At 42.1% G+C, this 24,191-nt stretch overlaps 2 protein-coding genes across 2 annotated transcripts; one reads left to right on the forward strand and one right to left on the reverse strand.

The window, feature by feature from the left end:
- Positions 1 to 1,329: 1,329 nt before the first annotated feature.
- Positions 1,330 to 11,619, forward strand: LOC127656665 (conserved oligomeric Golgi complex subunit 4). Its single transcript, XM_052145088.1, has 19 exons — positions 1,330 to 1,385; positions 1,562 to 1,648; positions 1,802 to 1,916; positions 2,018 to 2,192; positions 3,103 to 3,296; positions 3,402 to 3,507; positions 3,607 to 3,764; positions 3,882 to 3,940; positions 4,024 to 4,157; positions 6,833 to 6,951; positions 7,193 to 7,359; positions 7,604 to 7,781; positions 7,913 to 7,975; positions 9,126 to 9,242; positions 9,338 to 9,430; positions 9,606 to 9,689; positions 9,752 to 9,853; positions 10,320 to 10,448; positions 10,576 to 11,619. Exons 3-19 carry the CDS (start codon positions 1,848 to 1,850, stop codon positions 10,708 to 10,710), a joined length of 2,082 nt encoding a protein of 693 aa, XP_052001048.1. The 5' UTR covers positions 1,330 to 1,385; positions 1,562 to 1,648; positions 1,802 to 1,847; the 3' UTR covers positions 10,711 to 11,619.
- Positions 11,620 to 11,669: 50 nt separating this feature from the next.
- Positions 11,670 to 13,249, reverse strand: LOC127656696 (THAP domain-containing protein 11-like). The gene has a single exon (XM_052145147.1). The coding sequence runs from the start codon at positions 13,119 to 13,121 to the stop codon at positions 12,405 to 12,407; it is 717 nt and encodes a 238-aa protein (XP_052001107.1). The 5' UTR covers positions 13,122 to 13,249; the 3' UTR covers positions 11,670 to 12,404.
- Between the last annotated feature and the right edge of the window lie 10,942 nt (positions 13,250 to 24,191).

The following is a 24,191-nucleotide window of genomic DNA, read 5'->3' on the forward strand; positions in this document are numbered from 1 at the left end:
TTTTTGAAATATCAAACAGTGTTGCCACGGCGAAACATTAAATTAATGGAGAAAAATGGGAAATCTTTTATCTTCTGTGTACAATGTTTGATTTAGATAAAAATTTAGATGACTGTTTAGCCTCAGGGGCTAATAACATGGATTTGACTATATTGGGACATGGTCATAGTGCCACCACCTGGCAGCAGGAAGTGTGGCTCTCACAACAGACTTTAAAATAAACCTCTTATATTTGCCCAAATTTCTTCCAAATTGTTTAGAATAATGTCAAATGCCAAATGCATGTGTTCATCAGCTTGCATTGTTTTCCAAATGCCACCAGGTGGAAGTGGACCCATGGTGCTTGGGCCCATCATCGCTCCTTCAGCTATATTTTTTTTATTTTTCAGATTTAAAGATCTAATACTTCACTATTCTTATTGTATACTATTCTTTCATTAATTTATTTCAGGTTTTCGTAAGGTTGAAAGAGTTTATACATTTACGTGCACATCGACACTCCATGACAACAGTAAGGCAGTCATCATGGTGATCCTAGCAGCCATATGCCTGTGCCACATGTCCAAGGGAAGCTTACACATGCTCTGCCTATGGCAAGGACACAATACATCTGTCTGCATTTTGCTTTGCTATTTAACTGGAAAGGTGTGCAAGCTGCACAACAGCAGAGCGAGAAGTGCACGTGTCCACATTTTCGAGAGAACATCATCATCCACTATAACTCAGCTCAACAAGCACTCAATCTGACAAACTCCAGTAGGCTACTGGATCGACACTTATTATAAAACACACAAACAAAATGGAAACTCCTGCTTAAGAACTGAAGATGTTTCTGCTGCATTAGAAACTTGATGAATGTGTATTTCAAAACATGGTGGGGACAAAATTGGCAAAGGCAAAAAGTGGTAGGGACATGTCCCTCTCATCCCACCAGTCAATGACGGCACTGCCCGCAAGTCTGCGCTAATAAAATGGAAGGTTGATATTGATGGAAAAATTCGTCTTTGTGTTATTTGAGAATAAACTATATATCATTTGTCTTATGTATGTATTTATACAAACAAAAAAATCGGATAAAATATTTGTCTTTTATTTTTTACAAAATATCAGAAGGAAAAAGTAGAATCTATGTAGTAAAAAGAAGGCGAATGAAGGAAACCTTCAGGCTGGGAAGGTCTCGCGAGAGTTGTTTCAACTATTTACTTTCCCCAGCCCGATGGTGTTCCGAGCTTGTGCGGAAGTGACGCAGTTTGTGTGGCTGTGGGACTGTCATTGATGAAGTTGGTACCTCGGCGGCTCTCTCCGCCGTGCGGTCTGAAACTATAGAGGGGCTGACAGAGCTAGAGGATCTGGAGCGAGTGTACTCGCAGCTATGTGCCGAAGAGGTGACTATTTATCTGTGGATACGCTGTTAGTCAGCCCCTGGCAGTACAGCACAGGCAGTATACAAACATAAAGTTTAGATAGACTGTCAGCTAGTTTATTGTTTATACACACCATTAAAATGAGTCAGTGTGCGTTATTATTTAGCACAATTGATTTATTAATTCACCTCCAACAGGCGGAAGTGCAGGTGGATTTGGACACCCTGATGGGACAACAAAGCAATATAGAAACAAAAATGCTTGCCCTGCAAAGGATGGGGTGGGTGAGTGAGCGAGCGAGCGAGCGAGCGTGCGTGCGTGCGTGCGTGCGTGCGTGCGTGCGTGCGTGCGTGCGTGTGTGTGTGTGTTTGTTTTACACTCCCGAGGTTGACAGGCTTCCTGTCCTGTATTTCTGTGAATGTATTTGTGTTCCTCAGACCCAACTTGCAGCTGATCGAGGGGGATGCTGTGCAGCTCTCTGGCATGATCAACTTCACCTGCAGCCTTGCAGAAAACGTCAGCAGCAAAGTCAGACAGCTAGACCTCACCAAGGTAGTCAACATACATACTCACTTTCAGTCTACCAGATGTACAGCCTGCGAATGACAGCTACCAGTCTAGCTTTAAACCTTGTTCATGTGGTTGTGTTTCAGAAAAGGCTGTACCAAGCCATCCAGCGAGCAGATGACATTCTTGACCTGAAGTTCTGCACAGATGGAGTTCAGACAGCCCTGAGTAAACAGGACTATGAGCAGGCTGCCGCCCACATTCATCGCTATCTTTCTCTTGACCAATCAGTGATTGAGCTCAGTATGCAAGGCGGAGAGGGTGAGTTTGGGTGTTCTTGGAACCAGTGTACAAGTATCTACTTAGATGTTTAGGTGCTAATCATGATGCTCCCTCCACTGTATTTCACCGTTCCAATGATGTTTTCATGTTGGAGTGTTAATGTTGTCTTTGGCATACTTCAGGCAGTGTTTTAGTTGGAAAACAGCGACTTCCTTCATGGTGTCCTGCCATGGACACCAGGCCTGTTTAATGTTTTCTGTATAGTAGACTCGTGAAAGAGATGTTAACCAGTTCTAATGATTCCTTCAAGTCTTTAGCTGTCACACATAGGGTTCTTTTTTACCTCATTGAGCATTGTATGATGTGTCTTTTGCATCCACTTGGCTGGACGGTCACTTCTGGGGAGAGTAGTCACAGTACAAAATCAACCCATATAGACAATTTCTCTAACTGTGGACAGAGGAATATCTAAGCCCTTTGAGATCATTTGCAACCATTTCCAGCTTTTCTTCAGAGATGGTCCACATCAGCAGATGCTTCTTGTGAATAGCAAACTAAATATGTTTGTCAAAGTAGCTCTTATCCATAAAAATGTCATCTAATTAATTGGATTCCAGGTTTGCCAACTCCTGACTCTAATTAACTTTTGTAGATGTCATTAGCCTTATACTTTTTCCAATCTACATTGTGAATGTTTGAATGATGTATTCAATATGTACAAGAACAATAAAGTAATGTATGTGTTATTAGTTAAAACAGATTGTCTTTGTTCATTATTGTAACTTAGATCAAAATCAAAGTCACATTTATACATTTTTAAGACATATTTATACTTAAATGCAGGTATTTCCAAAGGGTTCACATATATTTTCTTGCATTGTAGTGTTCAAACTGATATACACAAGTTGTAATGTTATCTAACTTTATTTGTATATTTTACATTGTGCAGGCAGTGCAGTTGAAGCCAGCCTTGCATTGCTTCAGGAAGCGGAACACAGTCTGAAGGCACTGGTTACTAAGCGATTGGAGGAGGCGGTTGCTACAGGTGACTTGCCTCAAGTGGAGCGCTTTTTCAAAATCCTTCCTTTACTGGGACTTCATGAACAGGGACTTGCATGCTTTGCTCAATATCTTTGCGGTCAGGTGAGAGCGTATGTGTATTGCTGGTGGAATTTGTTAATAATGCATTGGTTTGGCTTTTGGGGCTCTAGTGATAAGATGACTGACTTTTGCTCACTTCCTGTTCAGTTGGCAAGTAAGGCAGAGGAAAACTTATTCCTGGCTCTTGGCTCTGATCTTGGCGACCGCAGAGCACCAGTCGTATTTGCAGACACCCTCACACTATTGCTTGAAGGTTAGAACAAACAGATCTCTAGGTGCATCACTATTTAGCAACATTCATAATGCTAAAGAGATCAATAAAGATCAACTAAATATTATCTGTATGCATCAGGTATTGCACGGATTGTTGAAACTCATCAGCCCATAGTGGAAACATACTACGGGCCAGGCAGGTTGCACACACTCCTGTCACACCTTCAAAAAGAGTGTGACACACAGGCACAGAAAATTGTAGACAAATTCATCAAACAGAGAGATTACCACAATAAGGTGTGTGTATTTTTGTCTACATGCTTTACGAGTGCATTTCTGTACATAAAATACATTAATTAAGGAAGCTTTTACATGTGTTTTTTTCTGTGCAGTAAATTAATTATTTTGCTATAGTTTCAGGTTGTCCAGAGCAGCATGATGAGGGGCATGCCAACAGAAAAGATTGAACCCAGGTAGGATCCATATTATATTCATATAACATGGATATTTCTTGAATTGTGTGTTCTTATATTTGTCATTTGATGTGTTTAACTAGAGACCTGGATCCTGTGTTATGTGAGGTTACATTAATGAACTCAAGAGCAGAGCTGTACTTTCGATTCCTGAGGCGGCGGATCGTGGCTGACTTTGAGGTTGCAGACGCAATGGCAGATGAAGCAGTAATACAAGGTAACAACTACCTGGTTTTCTGGTAGTGTGTGCAGAAGTCAGTTCCTTAAGAAATACATTTTGCAAAATTGCAGGATCGACAAATCAAAAATAATATGGAAGTGATGCTGTTCACGGATGAGGGTCCAAACACATAACTACAAGAGGTGTCAGCTGTGACAGCAATTCACTTTAGATTTTAAAAACAATGCAGGACCTGAAAAACCATAACATCACTACAGAAATGTAACAGAACTAAAAAAGATGACATCCAGTTTCCACAGACCTGCTGGACGTATGCAATAAGCTCATCTGCATGCATTATGCCGTGAGCCATTTGTTTTCGCGTGGGACACGCAGAAACACAATGTAATACCCTCTAAACCTATTTATCTACACAAAAGTTACACAAGCAGTGACGGATGCACAAAACACTTTCTGCTCTGTAAATCTGACTGAATTCAGAGAATCTGAAAAGGTTATTTTCTGCAGATTTTAATTTGTGTTCAGTTCTGTGTACATAAATTATCATTTAAATGCAAATGCGATCTCCTCCTCATGTAAATTAGATTTCATGATGATTAAGTTTGTAAATGTTCGCAATGCCATATTGCTGATGAATAGTTTATGGCCATAATCTTAGATAAAACTCAATATGGGATCCCAGAGAACGTTATTTACTGAATAAAGCAGCAGCTCTGTATGCTGTCAGTCAAATATCAACCTGAGCCGTTAAAGCCACACAGCTGCGTGTGTCTTACATCCCGCAGACACAATATAAAACTGGCTTACCGCCACGTGTTATGGAACACATGGAAACGCGTATCTCTCAATTATGTGATTACTGTTAATACTGTATTTTGTGTTGCATGCAAAGTGATAGTTAAAACATCAACAAACAAATATAATGTCTTTTTACCTCCATAAACTTATGAATATACCATGAACATACACTGCCATGAGTATACACTGCCTGGCCCAAAATAATAAGTCGCCATTTGGATTTAAATCAGCAGATACTTTAGAGCCTATGATTGGATCATTATTGCAGTGCTTAATATGTTTCAGCTGGCAACAATTAATTAACCCTAACTGATGCAGTGTGTAGCTTCTTATTTCTTAAAGGGCACCTATTAGAATCTGCGAACGGCTTGTACTGAGACACTGCTTATTATTAATAGGTATTGGATTTTTATCATTATAGGGTGGTTGTGTACACACACTGCTAACACACATTTATGTTTAAACACCATGTAAAAGTGAATTTTGCATTATAGGTCCCCTTTAAACAACCATGTTGGAATACGTTTCCCGTAGTCATGGAAAAGATGTTACTGTGTTTCAGAAGGGGTAAATTATTGGCCTGCATCAAGAAAATGAAAACAACTAAGAAGATTGCTGAAATCACTGGAATTGGGTTATGAACTGTCCAACACATTATTAAAACCTGGAAGGATAGTGGTGAACCGTCAGCTTTGCAGAAGAAATGTGGTCTGAAAGAATCTTGAATGATCGTGATCGGAGATCACTAAAACGTTTGGTCGAGAGTAGAACTCACGGCTATGTTTAATAGTGAAAGTAAGAGCATTTCCACATGCACAATGCTACGAGAACTTACAGGATTGGAAACAGTTAAACAGCTGTTATCCTAAATGGCTGCGTGGCCACAAGAAAGCTACTTGTTAGTGAAGCTAATCGGAAAAAACAATTCAGTTTGCTAGAGAGCATAAATATTGGCTTGTTATTGGTTTTTAGCAATGGAAAAAAGTAATGTGGTCTGATGAGTTCAGATTTACCCTATTCCAAAGAGTAAGAAGGAAAGTGCATGAAGAGATGCACCTGTCATCCAAGTGTTATGATCTGGGATTGCTTCAGTTGTCAGTTCTAGGCTCAGCAATAAAATGAAGCCAGCTGACTACCTGAATGTACTGAATGACCAGGTTATCCCATTGTAATGAGGAGGACTATGCATGCCCAGCCCCCAATAAAAAGGAGAGGGATAAAGGCAGCCGGTTGTGGCAGATTGGGAGAGAGAGAGCCACACGCAGCTTCTGTGTGTGTATTTGTGTTTGTGTCTTTGTTTCATTAAATATTAATTTGGCCTGACAGTGTAATTCATCCTCCATAAACAAGATTGGTAAGCAGACATTGCTTCTGAAAAGATCAAATATTTTATTTTCATGGCATGTTTTCCCATATTTGAAATATGGGAAAAGAAAAAGATCTTGCATTTGGAAAAAAAAAAAAAAAAAAAGGGCAAACCTGGAGTAGCCAATCTCTGTCAGCTTGAATTATATAACTTTTTATTTTATAGATAGTCTTTTGGCTTTAGATCTTGTTTTCACAATTGTTTTGTTGTTGTTATTCAATCTTGGGTGCATCAAAATGTAGGCTAATGAACACATTTTAGCCAAACGTGACCACCTCAACAACTTTATGCAATCGAAGTTAAATAATTTTTCAGATTACTCGATTAATTGTCAGAATAATCATTAGATTTCTTAATTACCAAAATGACCGATAGTGACAGCCCTAGTTGTCCTAATAAAAAATGTGTTAAGTAATGAATGTAACTCCTATGAAATACTAGATGTGCAAGTCTGCAGATTTCATGTTGAATATTTAGGCAAATGAAAACTTGGTATTATTGTTTGAAAAAAAAAAAAATGCTTACGTGGTTAACGTTTGTTTTACAGAGCATCAACAGAGTTTAGAGCGGTTACTAAAGGATTGCCAACTGAGTCGCACAATGCAGGAGCTAATTGGCTTTTATATTCCAATGGAGGAGTATTACATGAGAGAATCTGTCAACAAGGTGAAATGCATTTAGGTTGTGACTTTGTGCTGTTATGGTGTAGATGTACATTATACTTAAGTCAGAGATGGCAGAGCTTTTGTCAGTCATATGTACCTTTTTGTGATCTTTTTTTGTCTGTACCTCCTTTTACATTTATCTATTGTTTCTATATTATTTGTTTTTGTTTTACAATTAGTTCTTACTGCAGCAAAACTTGTTTATCAAAATGTACTGATTTTCAAATGCTGTGATCTTTCAGGCAGTTTCCATGGACTCCGCTGACGTCGGTCAGCTGAGCTCCAGCATGGTGGATGATGTGTTTTACATTGTGAAGAAATGCATCAGCCGAGCCCTCACCAGCAGTAGCTCTGACTGTGTGTGTGCTATGATCAATCATGCAACCAGCGTCCTGGAGACAGACTTCCGGTACACACACAGACAAATTTGTAATTTGAATTAGTATATGATTTAGTATATGAATTAGCATGTTAGTTTTTTATCAAACTGGGCATACTGAAAGAATTATATTAGTTGTTGTTAAAAAGAATGCAAATCAAGACCTATTAACAGCAACAAAGAATTTATTGAAACGCAAACAGCTAATTATTTGCTCAACCAAACCCCAAATCCTTTGAAATTGCATTTTTAATATTTCATTCCTTGTGTAAAGAGAGGTGTTAGTGTGTAAGCTGCGAGCTGGTTATCCAGTCAGTGCACTGCAGGACCTGCAGCGTGGAGTCAGCAGTGCTGTCAGTATGATGCAGAGCAGCTTGCAACATGGGAAGATAACAAACCTCACCCAAACTCTCGGCATAGAGAGCCAGGAGCAAGCAAAGAGTGCCTACTTGGTTTGTAACATACACACACACTGTTGAACCACCTGGTCCCATTATAAAATGCAACACCCTTTTTATCCCTTGTAGCTAGTTTTGTCACATTCTCACTCTGTTATAGTTCTCAGTTCTCTCTATATTCTCAGGTGGCTCTCAATAATGTGGAAGTCTGCAGTGAGAATATCAGCACTTTGAAAAAGAATCTGGAGGTGAGTATTCCGCAACTCTCTACACCATCAAATATGACTTTTTATTACATGCTCTGTCTTGTAGGTGACTGAAATAGTCTCCATAACAATATTACATAAGACATATTCGTGTTTGTGCAGTTGGCTGAAATATTTATTTATTATTAGTATTTATTGTACAAGCGTAGCAGTTGTCCATTCTAAGGGAGTTAGGGAAGCACTTTCCCAACATTGTGTGGTGTGCTGTTAATTGAATATAAAGAAACACTCCATATGCTTTCTTGAATTCACCTGTACAACAGGATTATGTACATAATTTTTTACTAGCTTGAGTTTTTGTAATCATGTGAGTGCATTATAATATGCAGTACAGTGCAAAGGTTTTAGGCACTTTAGGAGTAGTGGCGTAGTGGGCTAAAGCACATAACTGGTAATCAGAAGGTTGCTGGTTCGATCCCCACAGCCACCACCATTGTGTCCTTGAGCAAGTCACTTAAGTCCAGGTTGCTCCGGGGGAATTGTCCGTGTAATAAATGCACTGTAAGTCGCTTTGGATAAAAGCGTCAGCCAAATGCATAAATGTAAATGTTGGCACTTGTGAAAAATGTGCAAAGTGTGGATGTCTTCAAAAAATAATGCCATAAATTGTTTTCATTTAAAAATGAACATCATTCAAAGTCCAGTAAACATAAAGCTACATCAATATTTGGTGTGACCACCTTTGCCTTCACTACAGCACCAATTCTCCTAAGTACAGTTTATTTTGGTTGTTGGCAGATAGGATGTTTGCAACAGTTCTTCTATATATTTAGGCTTCTGTCTCTTCATGTAATCCCAGAATGACTCACTGTTTCAGTGGGGGGGGTCTGTGGTGGCCATTCTATCTAATGCAGGGCTCTTTGTTCTTATCTATTTTATTTGCTGAAGGAATGTTTGGAAGTCCAAAATGTATATTTCCTATTCACACACTAAAGCTGAGGGTACAAATAACCATCTTTAAGACAATTTTTTGTGAAATATCTTATGTACCGAAGACTTTTGCACAGTACTGTACTTTATGAAAGGCACAGACTAATAATTGGCTTTTTTGTTATACCTTAGTTTGAACCTCCCACCTCTATCTATCTTATGTTGACAATTGACCATGTCCTTCTCCTCTTCTTTATCTCAGAGTGATTGTGCTAAGTTGTTTAGCCAGGGAGCAGGCTCCGAACATGCAAAGGCTAAGATAGACAGCTGCCTATCTGATTTGGTGAATACTTCCAGCAAGTTCAAGGACCTCCTCCAGGTCAGTGAGAATCAGTTGAAATGTGTAATAATATATTTTCTCTTGGGAATATTTGTGCTGTTTTTCTGAACAGTTTTGTGGGCATGTTTGTACAGGAGGGCCTACAGGATCTTAATAACACAGCCATCAGGCCACAAGTAAAACCCTGGATCAGCAGCTTTCTGTCAGTCTCTCACAATATTGAAGAGGTTTGACATTGCATTGCTAACTACTTGGTGTTGAGCCTTTGCAGTTTAGGAAAAACAAAGTGTAATTGATTTATGATGATGATAGAAACAAATGAATGAAGAGGAAAATTGAGGAAAGACTGATGACATTGCTGAAGTTTGATAATGCTATGTGCATTACTGATTTTGTTTTTAGGAGGAGTTCAGTGAGTATGAGGCCAATGATCCTTGGGTTCAACAACTCATTGTCGAATTGGAGCAGCTCATGGCTGATTTCAAGGTATTTGAAGTTTAATCTACAATACACACATACAAATACATTGTAAATATTTCTCTCTGTAGGTGTGTCTGTCACCAGTCATCTACGATACTCTGACTAGCCTGATGACTAGCCTTATTGCCATGGAGATGGAAAAGACTGTCTTGAAATGTACCTTCAGCAGGGTGAGATGACTCCCCCCTCCCCTATTCTAACACAGCAACACCATACTTCGTTTAAATCGGATGTGTGTCTAATTTTTTTCTTTGTTAAACCTCTTTAACGCATCCTAGCTTAATTTACAGAGTCAATAAGTGAGATATTTGTAGGCTCTATCAAAACATCTGTTTGTCAAAGTGCACGTCAAATCCATCACAGCAACATTAGCTTGTCCAATGGAAGAAGAGTGGAATTTGTTTGAAAGCAAGTAGCAACTTGCAAGAATTGCAAAAATAATGACTGGTTTCAAACACACCCATCCTCCATTGCTCGAGGACCTCCTCCAGCCCCAAACTCATGGCATTAGTTGTGCCAGTTTTGTAATAGCCAGCCCAGTTAAGTTGCTCAAACAAACAGAAGTTCTGTTTGGGTCTGCAAAAATGACAACTCGCATTTAAAGTCACAGACTGTTTTGTCCATTCTTGGTTTTAGCTTGGTGGATTGCAATTTGATAAGGAGCTGCGCTCTTTGGTTGCATACCTCTCCTCTGTCACCTCATGGACCATCAGGGATAAATTTGCCCGACTTACACAGATGGCAACTATTCTCAACCTAGAGAGGGTATGTTTTGAATGAAATATCTGAAAGACAGTTGAAATTGTCATATATTTAAAATGATAAGGACAGTGTCAAAGATCATTTGAATGTTTGTTTGTTTTTGAATTTATTGATGTTGTTCCTCCTTTAGGTATCAGAGATCCTGGATTATTGGGGGCCCAACTCTGGGCCTTTGACTTGGCGTCTGACCCCTGCGGAGGTTCGACAGGTCTTGGCACTCAGGGTAGATTTCCGCAGCGAGGACATAAAGAGATTACGACTCTAATAAACTGCTTTAAACTGAGTTTTTATGCTTTAGAAATGGCTTTTGGGTAACTCAAATCAAGGCATGTTGTCTTCCAACATTTGTATACACTAAGATTAGCCCAGTGTGTTTTTTTTTTTATATGTATATAATAAATGTATTACCAGTCAAATTATGTATCAAATTGTCTGTCTTTCATCTCATCTGATGCTTGCACTCACTTGTGTAAAATCTCATTGCAATTCAAGGTCAATATTCTGTGCCCAAGAATGTATTTTTTGTTACATGCTGTAATGCTTTTTTAAAGACATATTTGACCCAAAAATGAAAATGATGTTATCATTCACACGCCCTTATATCGCACCAAACATGACATTCTCTCTTCCATGAAACACAAAAGGAGAAGTTTTTGATTGCATGCTTTTTTCATACAATTAAAGGGATGGTTCACCCCAAAAATTTACTCGCCCTCATGATGTGTATGACTTTCTTTTTTTATGCAGAACACAAATTAAAATTTTTGGAAGAATACCTCAGCTTTGTAGGTCTATACAGTGCAAGTGAATGTTACCATAAATGTAAAGCTCCAAAAAGCACAAAGGCAGCATAAAAGTAATCCATACGACTCCGGTGATTTAATCAATGTCTTCTGACGTGATCCAGTTGGATTTGGGTGAGAACAGACTAAAATATAACTCCTTTTTCACTGTACATCTTGCCATTGAAGCCTTTAGGCACGATCATGATTTCAAGCTTGATTACACTTCCTAGTGCTTGAGGCAGGTGTAGAGGACAAGGAAGTGTCATTGATCTTGAAATCGTGATCCCAAAAAGACTGCTAATGTCAAGGTTTATAGTGAAAAAGGAAGTTCACTTTGGTCTGTTCTAACCCAAAACCAATTGGATTGCTTCACAAGACATGAATTAAACCACTGGAGATTTATGGATTACTTTTATGCTGCCTTTGTGCTTTTGGGAGCTTCACATTTTTTGTCACCGTTTACTTGCACTGTATATGGACTTACAGAGTCGAGATATTCATCTAAAAAAATAAAATTGTTCTGCAGAAAAAAGTCATACTTGGCGTAGATGGCATGAGGGTGAGTAAATGATGAGATCATTTTTGTTTATTATTATCCTTTATTATCTATAAATGACCCGTGTGATAATCTTCCAAAGCAGAGATTCAGAACTTTTTCAGATTATAAATGTCATGACATTATGCGGCTCTTTTTAAAATGTTCAAAAGCGGTTTACTTCATCTTTACTGTCTGCAGTCACCTGCGTGTAAGCAATCAGTTCACTTGGACCTGAAGCTCTCGGATATTAAAAACAAAGAAAGAAAAAACAAATGATTCGCGGTTGTTCCCACACTTGTATGAAGAAGTCTCTGAGTGCGTTTAACATCATGACATGTGGCAGTGGACAGATCTTGGGCAAAACTGCTGCAGCGAGGAGAAAAGTCCCTTCATCTCAGAAATCAACACAAATGTATATCGTTACAGTCCACTGACGACTTCTCAGTCCCATGTTGTGCTGTATCGGACAGCCCGCGCCCAAACATATTGTTACAAACACATCTAGCCATCTCTGTCCTGGAGAAAGACGAGAGAGTTTAAATGAGAACTAAGAAACACAATTGTCGTCGCCGTGGTGATCTTCCACACAGACTGTGCGTTTTTAGTCCATCCTTTTCGCGTTTTCCATCAGATTTTCTAACTAATGACGGGTCCGGTGGAGATCAGGCGATCCCTTTCCCGCAGCTCATCTTGCAGATGCGCTTCGGAGACGCGTAGCTGTCGGATGGTGTTCTTCATCTCTTTCATTTTGATCTCCATCAGCGCAATTATATCCCGCTGCTCGTTCAGTTTGCGCAAAAGTTCTCCCGACGTCGTGCCTTTGGTAAGCGAGTAAGAGTGATCCGCTCCACACAGCGCGAGATCGGCCATGGAGATCGCGCTGCCCGCGGGCAGATCTCCACCCTCACCAGACACGACCGCCGTGAGGCAGGAGTGTGTGAGATCCAGGGGTGCCAGGTACTCGCCATTTTGACCTATCTGCATCACGGTCGTGTTTTCGGTGTCCCCCTGATCTTCCACTGGTGCTGCCTCGCTGGTAATGCTGGGCACAACAGCGGACACCTTCCTGGTTCTGCTCCGTCTACTCTTTCTCTCGTTCACTCCACGCAGAGGGAAAATGGTCGGGACGCGGATGGTGTAGGTTTTCCTGCCCCCTGGGAAGTGTACACTGCATACGCGGTGCCCGATGGTGGGCTGGAAAGTGCTGAAGCAGCCGCTTACTCCGGCCCGTGAAATGTTCTTTAGCCATATCCCGCGCTGAGAAGGGTCCTTGGGAAAGGTGTAGAATCGCAGCTCGCGGTCCCGGTGTGTGTTGTTGTAGCATCCAGGCACGCAACAAGTAAAGCCGGGCATGATTGTGTAGAAGACCCACAGGTATTGCCGCAATCCTTAAGAGGTTTCCCTAATTTGTGTTGTGTTCGGTTCCTTCGTCTGTTGTTATCCAGACCAGCGGCCTACAAGCGGAACTACACGTCCCACAATACTTACGACTTCCTGTTTTGGTTTCAAATGCAAGTTGATAGACTCGTGTCTGCGCAGAAATACGCATTTCATGATTGGCGTTGAAGAAAAACAATATAAAACAGACTATGCCCAATTTTTTTTACAAAGCCTGCAAATATACAATTGACAGATACGTTTATATATATATATATATATATATATATATATATATATATATATATATATATATATATATATTATTATTATTATTATATATTTTTATTATTATTTTTCTTTTGGTGATGGCCTTAATTAGGGTGACCATACGTCCTATGGTCTATATATTTCTATATTTGCGAAAATGTCCAGGATTCGGCTTTAGTTGCATTATGATGTGCATCTGGTCTAATACTTAATTGTGTGCACTTCTTTGTAAGTCCCGCCTTCTCGCACACATTTGGTCGATTATAAGACGCTTGCAGCAACTATTGTCCAAATTCCTGCCTGTCAATCTCTCCGCTAACGCGCGAAGCGAGTTGTGTTCGGCATCATACAGTTGCTTGACAGTAGCTGCAAATGAGAGCTGAGTGGAGACAATGGCCAAACTAAAGTGCAAATTTACAGAAGACTTGCACAAAATTCCCATGCTTTCGTCCAGGTCGAGATCCATAGGATGCAGAATGTATGACACGTAAAGCTGACACTTGTTATGTGTCAGTTGTTGCTAATAAAGGTGCAAGTGATTTAGAAGCACACATTAGCTCTGCGAAACATAAAGGGTCAGCAAAAGGTGAAAGTTCATCAGGTAAATTAAAGGACAAATTTTTGCGACCAGGTAAAATTGTTATCACATTATTTTCCATGGCCATTCAAAATAATAGTAATAGTAAATGTAGGGACACTCATTGCATCAAATATTTTATTTTAGTTAATGTACATTCAAAAGAATGTTGGACATTTTTATTTATTTATATACATATTTATGTTATGCTGATAGAGTGTATTTTTACTGTATTCAAGTTTGCATTCATAGTAACACTGTTTTGAACCCTATTATTCCACCCCAATCTGTTCACATATGAATACAAATTTGAATATTCTTGCACACATGAATAGACAGATTAAAGGAATATTCCAGGTTCAGTACAAGTTAAGGTCAATCAAAAGTATTTGTGGCATTAATATCGATTACCTAAAAACATTTTTTTTATCTTGAATCGTCCCTCCTTTTTATTAAAAAACAAAAAAAAATTGAGGTTAGAGAGGCACTTACAATGGAAGTGAATCGGGTCAATTTCAATTGGTTTAAAGGCAGAAATTTGAATGTTATCATTTTAAAAAAGCACTTGCATTAATTATTTTGTTAAGTTATTTAAATTGTTATTTTTATAGTAATTTTAGGATTTGTTGACATTACTTTGTCATGGCAAAGAAGTTGTAAAATTGGCTATAACTTTAGACAGAAAACGTTGTGATTTTATCGCACTAAAATCATGTTAACATGCATATTGTTTATATCTTGTGGCTATACTTTTGAAACAGTGAGTATTTTAACATTCAAAATATTATTATTTTTAACTGAGAGTATTTATGTATTTAACTTGCATTTAACACAGAACATTCCTTATATACAGTTTCATAATACTGTATGTAACATTAATGCACCTGAGGTCACAATTTTCAGTATTCTAAATCTTACCACTTTAAGGTTTGCAGTTACCCCAGAAAAGCTTTTTGCAATATCCTTCTTTCATTCTTCTCTATTCAGTTTTGTGGCACGTGTTATAAATATTATTTTTACATTTATTTAAACAGTTAATAATCTCTAATAGACAAAACTAGAATAGTTGCACAGATGTATTAAGCCTGTTTATTTAGTTAGTTAGTTAGTTAGTTTCAATTATATTATATTATATTACAATTGATTAAACTTTCTTGTCATCGTGCAGAATGCTGGTACAAAACCAATGAAATTAGTAAAAATTTGTTCATAAATAGATATGGTATAGTGCAAATTGGCAGTGAGGTATAAGTTTCAGCGCAGTGCAAGTAAGCAATGACCATTAGACATGGTATAGAACTGACAGAACAGTGAGTGTGCAAATGTCAATGTCAGGACTGGACTGGGCATTTTCCCAGGTGGGCCGACGCACTTTAGGGACGATCAGGGCAAATACAGGAAAATGGCAGATACTTAACTATATAGAGGTACTAAACACTAAGACAGACAATAATATGTAGAATAAGGATATATAAATACTAATCTTGTTTGTACAGATGTGGTGCACATTACGAGATGTGCATAAGAAGAACAGGACAGTAGTGAGTTAGTGCAAAACTGACGATTTAGTTAGTTGTCCAAAACAGGGCTTTTACTGAGATTGATTAGTAATATGATCCTAACATGGCAGCCCCCCATGGTGGGACCCTCTCTATGTATTGAAAAAGATTTTTACCAATTAAGGTTACCAATATGACTGGAGTAGGCTACTTGTGTAATGGTAGGGATTTTTATACATATACTTAAAAATTGCAATTTATTTCTTTAGAAATAAAACTTATTAAATGAGCAGACGCTCTTATCCAGCATCTGAGATTGAATGATTAAAACAGATAGTGTAACCTATTACAAAAGTGTGGAACGCTCTCGCTCTGAGAGAGGGAAAACACAGGAAAACGTCTTCAGGTAACGACTCGGTTACTAACGTAACCTCGGTTCCCTGAGAGGAGGGAACGAGTATTGCATAAGTAGCTTACGCTATGGGAAAACTCCGTTTCTCGAGAAATATTGAAGTCTTTATGTAAAACGCATTGCAGCTGCACAGCATACAGCAATGAGCGAGGCAGCTCGGTCATTGGCTGTGCTGCGGCAACTTGCTCGAACCAATGACGGGGCGACTCTGAACGCGCGACCAATGGCGCGCTGCCGCAGCTCAGAGTCCGCTAAGATGGGCGTGGCTAGGGCTATATATTAGGCGCCCGTCATGAGAGTTCTTTAGGTTCAATCGACTGAAGCGAACTGACCAAGCACAAGCACGGCAGCTTACGCAATACTCGTTCCCTCCTCTCAGGGAACCGAGGTTACGTTAGTAACCGAGTCGTTCCTCTCGAGAGGTCTCTCCTATTAGCGTAAGTAGCTTACGCTATGGGAACACCATGCAAAACGCCGTGCGTGCTGACTTCAGCTCTATAAAGCCAGAGGCAGATGCCTGAGCCTTAAAGCAAAGTGATTATTCAACGAGCTGGCCAACGGCGAGCTATATAATGGGATAATACAGAGCCTTTGCCCCAAGGTGGCCCATGGTGGGAGCTCATTGTAAAAACACAAGCACATATCTTATGTACTGATTTTTCTATTTACTGATATGCATAAAAAACCCTCTAAGTCAGTCAGAGACGGACCTTATAAGGGAGGAGATAATGCTCAGCATATACGTACTCCAGTCCATACTACAGTCAGACTGATAGAATGTTGGAATGCAATGAGGGGACCTATAGGTTATAAAACCTGATAAATGTCGAAGGCGAGGCCCAGCCTGCCGCCGCACAAATATCCTCAATGGGTATCCCACTCGACCACGCCCACGAGGAGGCCATGCTCCTCGTAGAGTGAGCTCTGACGCCTAAGGGGCATTGAAGGCCCTTGGCTTCATAAGCCAGCGCTATAGCATCTACTATCCAGCGCGATATTCTTTGCTTTGAAACTACGAGACCTTTAGTGAGGCCGCCAAAGCATACGAATACGAATAATTGTTCCGTCTGTCTGAACAAGGCAGAACGTTCCAAGTATACTCTGAGCGCCCTGACCGGGCAGAGTAAATTAGCATCGCTTTCGTCTGCTGGAGACGATAGCGCTGCCAGAGATATCACCTGTACTCTGAAGGGTGTGGAGAGCACTTTAGGAATATACCCGTGCTTTGGCCTAAGGACAACTCTGCAGTCGTTAGGTCCAAATTCCAAGCAAGCAGCGCTTGATGACAGCGTGCGAAGGTCGCCCACTCTCTTGACTGAGGCGAGTGCCAGCAAGAGCGCAGTTTTGAGCGAGAGCTGTTTAAGGTGCACGGTTCGGAGAGGTTCGAACGGGGCACTCTTGAGTGCGTCCAGGACCGTGGCCAGGTCCCAGATCGGTACCGATGGGGCGAGGAGGGTTCATCCTCCTAGCGCCTCTTAGGAAACGAATGATTAGGTCGTTTTTCCCTAATGAGCGTTCTTTATCAGGATTGTGTGACGCTGCTATGGCAGCCACATAGACTCTGAGCGTGGAAGGTGTGCGGCCCGCCTCCAGCAGCTCTTGCAAAAAGGCGAGTACACTTGGTATCTTGCACGATTTGGGGTTCAAGCTCTTGGTATCACATCAGTCACTGAACACTTTCCACTTTTGGGCATATAAGCGCCTCGTAGAGGGCGCTCGCGCCTCAGTGATGGTTCTCAACACTCCGCTGGGGAGGTTCTCTGGAACCCATTGAGGGGCCATGCATGAAGGGCCCACAGATCGGGGCGGGGATGAAGAATCATCCCGTTGGCCTGCCTGAGGAGGTCCAGCCTCAACGGAATCGGCCATGGGGCAGATTGCATCATCTGCATTAGTTCTGGAAACCACGTCTGGTTCTTCCAGAGTGGGGCTACCAGGAGCACTGCACATTTCACCTCCCTGATCCGACTGATGACCTGAGGTAGCATCGCGATCGGGGGAAAAGCATACAAGGGGCGGCTCGGCCAGACTTGGGCGAGCGCGTCCGTGCTCTTTGAGAAGAAAAGAGGGCAGTGTGCATTTTCCCTGGTGGCGAAGAGGTCGACCTCTGCCTCGCCAAAGGTTTGCCATAACCACTGAATCGTCAGGGGGTGGAGAGACCATTCTCCTGGGAGAACTTTGTCTCTGGACAGCATGTCCGCTCCCTGGTTCAGGACGCCTGGAACATGCGCTGCTCTCAGCGAGCGCAGGTTGTGCTGTGACCATAAGATGAGCTCCCTGGCCATAGAGTGCAGGGAGCTCGACCTGAGTCCACCCTGGCGATTTATATACGATACTACCGTCATGTTGTCCGTTCGGACCAGGACGTGTTCGTTTTTCAGGTACGGAAGCAGGGCTCTGAGAGCCAAGGTGACCGCTTTCATTTCCAGACAGTTTATATGTAGGCGCTTTTCCGGGTTTGACCAAAAACCGGAGACAGGCCTGCCGTCGTAAAGGGCCCCCATCCTATTTTGGAGGCATCTGTCGTGATCATTTTTCTCTGTGTGTTCACACCCAGACTCATGCCGGTTTGATACCAGTCGACGGCCTTCCAGGGTGTCAGGGCTTTTATACAGCCGTGATTCGCTCTGATTAAAAAGTGGCCCGAGTGCCACGCGTGAGTGGGGACACGGCTCTTGAGCCAGCGTTGGAGAGGACGAATGTGCAACAATCCTAGCTGGAGTACAGCTGATGCCGAGGCCATGAGACTGAGCATCCTTTGAAATCGTTTGACGGGGGCGCGCGCCCGCTCTGAATGATGTTGCAAGGCGCCGAATAGTGAGCGTGCGCTCTGATGAGAGGCGCGCCGTCATCTGCACTGAGTCTAGCACTATTCCCAGAAAAGAGATATTCTGGCTGGGGGATAGCACGCTCTTTGCAAAATTGATTCTCAGACCCAGGCATTCTAGATGGCTGATAATCCAAGATCTGTGCATCGTTAACTGACTCTCTGATTGTGCTAGGATTAGCCAATCGTCGAGGTAATTCAGTATTCGCACTCCCGCTGTCTCAGGGGAAAGTGCTGCGTCCATACATTTCGTGAATGTACGGGGGCCAATGATAGGCGAATGGTAGTACTGTGTACTGGTATGACTGTCCCTCGAGCGAATCTCAGAAATGGCCTGTGATGAGGCGCTATCGAATGTGAAAGTAAGCGTCTTTCAAATCCACTGATAGAAACCAATCCCGGTCGCGAACTTGCGCAAGGATATGTTTGGTCGTTAACATTCTGAATGAGCGAATCATTAAAGCATTGTTCAGATGTCTGAGATCTAGGATGGGGCGGAGGCCACCATCCTTTTTCGGACGAGAAAGTAGCGGCTGTAAAAACCGCCTCAGCTCATAGAGGGAGGAACAGTTTCTATAACGCCCTTCTCTATCAGTTTGAGCACCTCGGTGCGTAGAACATGTGAAACATCTTTCCTCACTTTCGTCTCGACCACCGCTGAAAAGCAGGGTGGTCTGCGAGCGAATTGAAGCGAGTAACCGTGTTTTATTATGTTCAAAACCCATTTTGGCATGTCGGGGATTTTTACATTTTTTTTTCAGGCTTTTGCTCGCACAGATATGGGCTGAATGCTGACTGGGGGCGTGTCGCAGTGACGTATGGGCCCTGCCGGCGAATTGCCTTGTGCTAACACTGAGCTTACAGCTCTCAGAGGCGTGAGGCCGCTGAGCAGCTTTGTTGAGTGCCGAGTGCAGGGGTGCGTGTGAGATTACAGGCACGCGCGCTATCTCCGTAATGCTCGCAGCATGAGCTGGAGAAATGTTTGAAACTTTATAGATAGTGTTAAAAAGGCCATTACTAGTAATATGCCTTCTGACATAAATCTTTTTCTTTTGCCGAGATTGATCGACGCACAGCATACAGCATAGCAGCCAATCAGCGTTCGCTGATCTACGTGCATGCGAACATCCCGCTCACAGTGCTCTGTGTGAAGTTGAGAGTTGATTCTGTCGGAGCACTAACGCTGTATTTTTGCCATTGTAAATAACATTTAGTTGTTAATTTCATGGGTGTTGTGCATCAATGCAAAGTAAGTGTATTATACTTGATTTCTAGCAATTATATGTGCAATCCTAGACCTGTTCAATATTTAGTTTGCCGTTATAACGAGCATTAGCTCATTGAGGTTAATTATAGGAGTTGTCACGTCTTTGGAACGATGTTGTGCTGTATATAGGATGTTATATATCTACTTAGTTGGTCATATTGATGCAATCTATGTATATTTCATCTGTGTTTGATGCATTTCAATTGTCAAAGACTGCGTTTGAGGTATTCTGAAGTTGTAAACAACTTAATGCGTGTGCGTGTAACTAGCCCAGACAGAGCACCGCTGACAAACTATGATACGCAGATCAAACTGTTTAGAGTGTAATTTAATGTATGACATACCAAGTTTGTTTTTCTTTCTTTATTAATCTCATTTCCGTATTTTGTTCATACTCATCATGTACCTGTTTTAAAACATATAATGTTATTATTATGTATGTTTACACTTGCCTATATTTTCTGTTACCATAGAAAAACCACACCTACTTATACACCTTGATTAAGGACAACTCTTTGTTATCTGAGTTGATGTGGTGACAAATAAACGGGTTATTCCCAAATATCGGACATCTACTGACCAGTCTCTTACCAGACACCCTGTGGCAGGTTTTCAACCTAACTAGCAACATAACTAAATGTGATTGAGCTGTCATCAGTCAATTCATTTCTTCATGGTCCTTCGAGCCGGATGAAACTTGCTACAGGCTTATAAGATGTCAGCACACGCAGAAGATGAGCCAACTGGGCGTGTCAGAAGGAAGACTGCCCTTCCCGCCCGATATGAAGATTATGATCTCACTGGTTTCTCCCTGCCTAAGCTCTTGTATCCCGAACCCGTGTCACCATACACTCAGATGCCCTCCTATCAGTCAGAGGGTGAAACCCAACAGGAGGGTGCAATGGCATCCGATCCAGTACAGATCCCAGGTAATGAGCCCCTTAGCTCAGAAGAATGGTCCGACACTGAACTAAGCAGGTCTGAGAATGACATTCTCAAGCGAAGAAATATTACTTCTCGCCATGCAAATAGGAACATGTTTCGCACTGTCAATCCGATCCAGCAGGAAAGGGATGCATTGCAGCAGACAAATCAGCAATATGCACAAGAGCTCTCTCAACTTAAGCGGCAGATGCAGCAGCTACAGATTCAGGTAGAACAACAACGGCCTGTGGCTCAACCGCTACCATCTGTTATTCCTGCCCGTCAGTCATACACTAGCGAGCCTATTCCTGCACCACGTCGTGTAAAGAACATGCAGTCAGCTGAGAGAAGTTTTAGGCCTGTGCCAGTACCACGCTTCAGACAACATGATATCAACTCAGATCATGAACATTCTTCCGCTCCTGTGGCTGAACTCAGAGACAACGATTACTCCCCCTATGACATGCCATGTGCCCAGCCATCCAGTTGGGAGGTTCCTTAGGATGAGGAATTTTACCAACCTGAAAGAGAATATCAACCCCCATATGAGAGAGCGTGTGCAACCTCTACACCTTATGATTCTGCCTGGCGCCAAAGAATGGCCCATAGCTCACAGAGTAAAGTGCGCCAGTTTGAGCCAGAGTCAATGTACAGAGGCCCTACTCCCACCATACCAGATTTTGTACATCCAGACCGAGAGAGTTCTCACGTTTGAAGATCGTCTTAGAGAATACACTCCCTGCTAATGCCACAGAGAGGTTTAAATTTCAGATTCTCACAGACCATCTCAAGCTAGAAGAGGCGCTACTCATCGCTGATTCTTACAGCCATTCTCAATACCCCTTCACAAGAACAATGGACGCTCTGGATCAGCAGTTTGGTCAGCCACACCAGCTTGCATTACAATGAATAGCAGAACTTATGGATGGCCCAAATATCAGCAGCAGAGACATAAAAGCCTTCAGACTGTTCGCACTTAAAGTTCGGTCACTCGTTGGCATGCTGGGGCAACTCGGAAGGAAGGGCAACTTTGAATTGCAGTGTGGTTCTCATGTCTCCAGATTATTAGGAAAATTACCTCATGATCTCACTCTAGATCAACACTTCTAGATCTTTCTGAATGGTTGGAGTACGAAATCCAAGTGCAGGATGACACATCAAGATTTGTAACCAGCCAACGTAAAGGGCCTACTGCACGGACCAGAGAGATAATCCAAGACCACAAGTTTTCTCATAAGAATACTAACATTCTGCTCAACACTGAGAAAGCTCTGCTTGACACAATGACATCAGCTACGACCTGGAAAGCTGGATCAAAGCCTTACTGCCCCTACTGCGATCATACTAAGCACTCCTTGAATAACTGTCCAAATTTCAAGCAACTCACCACCAATCAGAAGCGTAACTGGATCAAGGAGAACAATCGGTGTTGGCGCTGTGGCAGAAACCATCAAGCAATGGAATGCAGTCTGAAGATGCGCTGCAAGCAGTGTAACAGCCGACATTTGCTAGTTCTTCATGACATTACAGTGAGAAGTGCGGAGAGATCACAGACTGTGCAAAACGAAGCTGCTACCACAACTACCAATTCCTGTCTTCTGAATTCCATGAATGAGATTCTTCTCATAAGAAAACCTCCTGCCAGACGAAAAGTCCTACTGAAGATCAGTAAAGTAATCCTCAGGAATGGAAAACACAGCATGGTCAAGATGACGGGTCAGAAAGAACCATCCTTTTACACAGTGCTGCTCAGCAGCTCGGCCTCAAAGGTAACCCAGAAGACCTACCACTCCGCACAGTCAGGCAAGAGCTCCAGGTCCTTAGTGGTGCAGCGGTGTCATTCTCTATCTCCCCACTGTCGCAGCCTAAAAAGATATTCCACATTAAAGGTGCATTTACAGCCCAGCAGCTGAGCCTGGCTGAACATACGCATCCAGTCAGAGCATTAAGGGAGAAATATCAACACTTGAGGGGGCTCCCGCTGCGCAATCTAGACAATGTCCGTCCTGTGCTACTTATCGGTTCAGACTACCCTCATCTTATTACTCCAGTAGGGCCTGTCTGCTTTGGTCCACCAGGGGGTCCTGCTGCCATCAAGACACGACTTGGCTGGACATTGCAGGGTCCTGTGCAGCATCTCCAGAGGGAGACCAATGAACAACGCTGCTTTTTCATCGCAACTTCATCTTCTGAGACAGATCTTTATAAGCATGTTGAAAGACTTTGGCAGATGGATGTGTTACCTTGCCGCAGTGAAAAAAACAGTACCAGATCCAGACAAGACCATGAGGCAATAGCACTCCTGGATGAAAAAACAGTCAGGGTTGAGGTAGGTGGGGTAAAGAGATATGCCACCCCTCTTTTGTGAGTCAAAACCATGCCACAACTTAATGCTCCCAAACAGGCAGTGATTTCACAGCTGAGAGCCACTGAGAAGAGATTGGTGAAAAATTCAGAACAAGCAGCTGCTTACTCTGCAGAGATCCATAAATTGGAACAAGCAGGCTATGTGGTAAAGCTGAAACAGCATGCTGAACAGGACTCTGGTTCATCATGGTACATCCCACACCATATGGTCCATCACAATGGGAAGGACCGAGTAGTTTTTAATTGTTCATTCCGACATCAGGGCCAAAATCTCAACGAGCTGTTGCTCCCTGGACCAGTACTGGGACCGTCTTTACTTGCTGTTCTGCTCAGGTTCCGGGAACACTCCATTGCAGTCAGCAGTGATATACGTGGGATGTTCCACCAGATCAGGTTGCTCCCAGAGGACAGACCACTACTGCGTTTTCTCTGGAGAGATCTCAATGTACAGGAACAACCTAGTGTTTTTGAGTGGCAGGTCCTTCCCTTTGGGACCACTTGCAGTCCCTGTTGCGCAGTGTACGCCCTTCAATAGCATGTACTTGATCACAGCCAACCTGGAGAAGATGTCAGGTATTTAGTCTTGAAGTCCTTTTATGTCGACAATTGCCTGAAAAGCTTTACTACGACAGAAGAAGCCAAAAACTTCGTCGACAAAATCGGGAACCTACTGGTGGCAGTGGTCTAGTAATCAGCCGTCAACCATAAACCATCTGCCCTCAGAGTTGAAATCAGTCAGTACTGAGCTCTGGATTTCTCATGGCCAAACAGATACGCGGCGAAGGCGGATAAGCGAGCGCACAGCTCGGTGAGGCCCAGGGAGTCACAATCGGGGCATCCGCCTCAAGTGAGAGCAGCTTCTGCATGGTCAGGTCCCAGGCAGCGAGCGCAGAAAATGTGACG

The sequence above is a fragment of the Xyrauchen texanus genome, chromosome 2 (assembly GCF_025860055.1).
Source record: "Xyrauchen texanus isolate HMW12.3.18 chromosome 2, RBS_HiC_50CHRs, whole genome shotgun sequence".
Lineage (NCBI taxonomy): Eukaryota > Metazoa > Chordata > Actinopteri > Cypriniformes > Catostomidae > Xyrauchen > Xyrauchen texanus.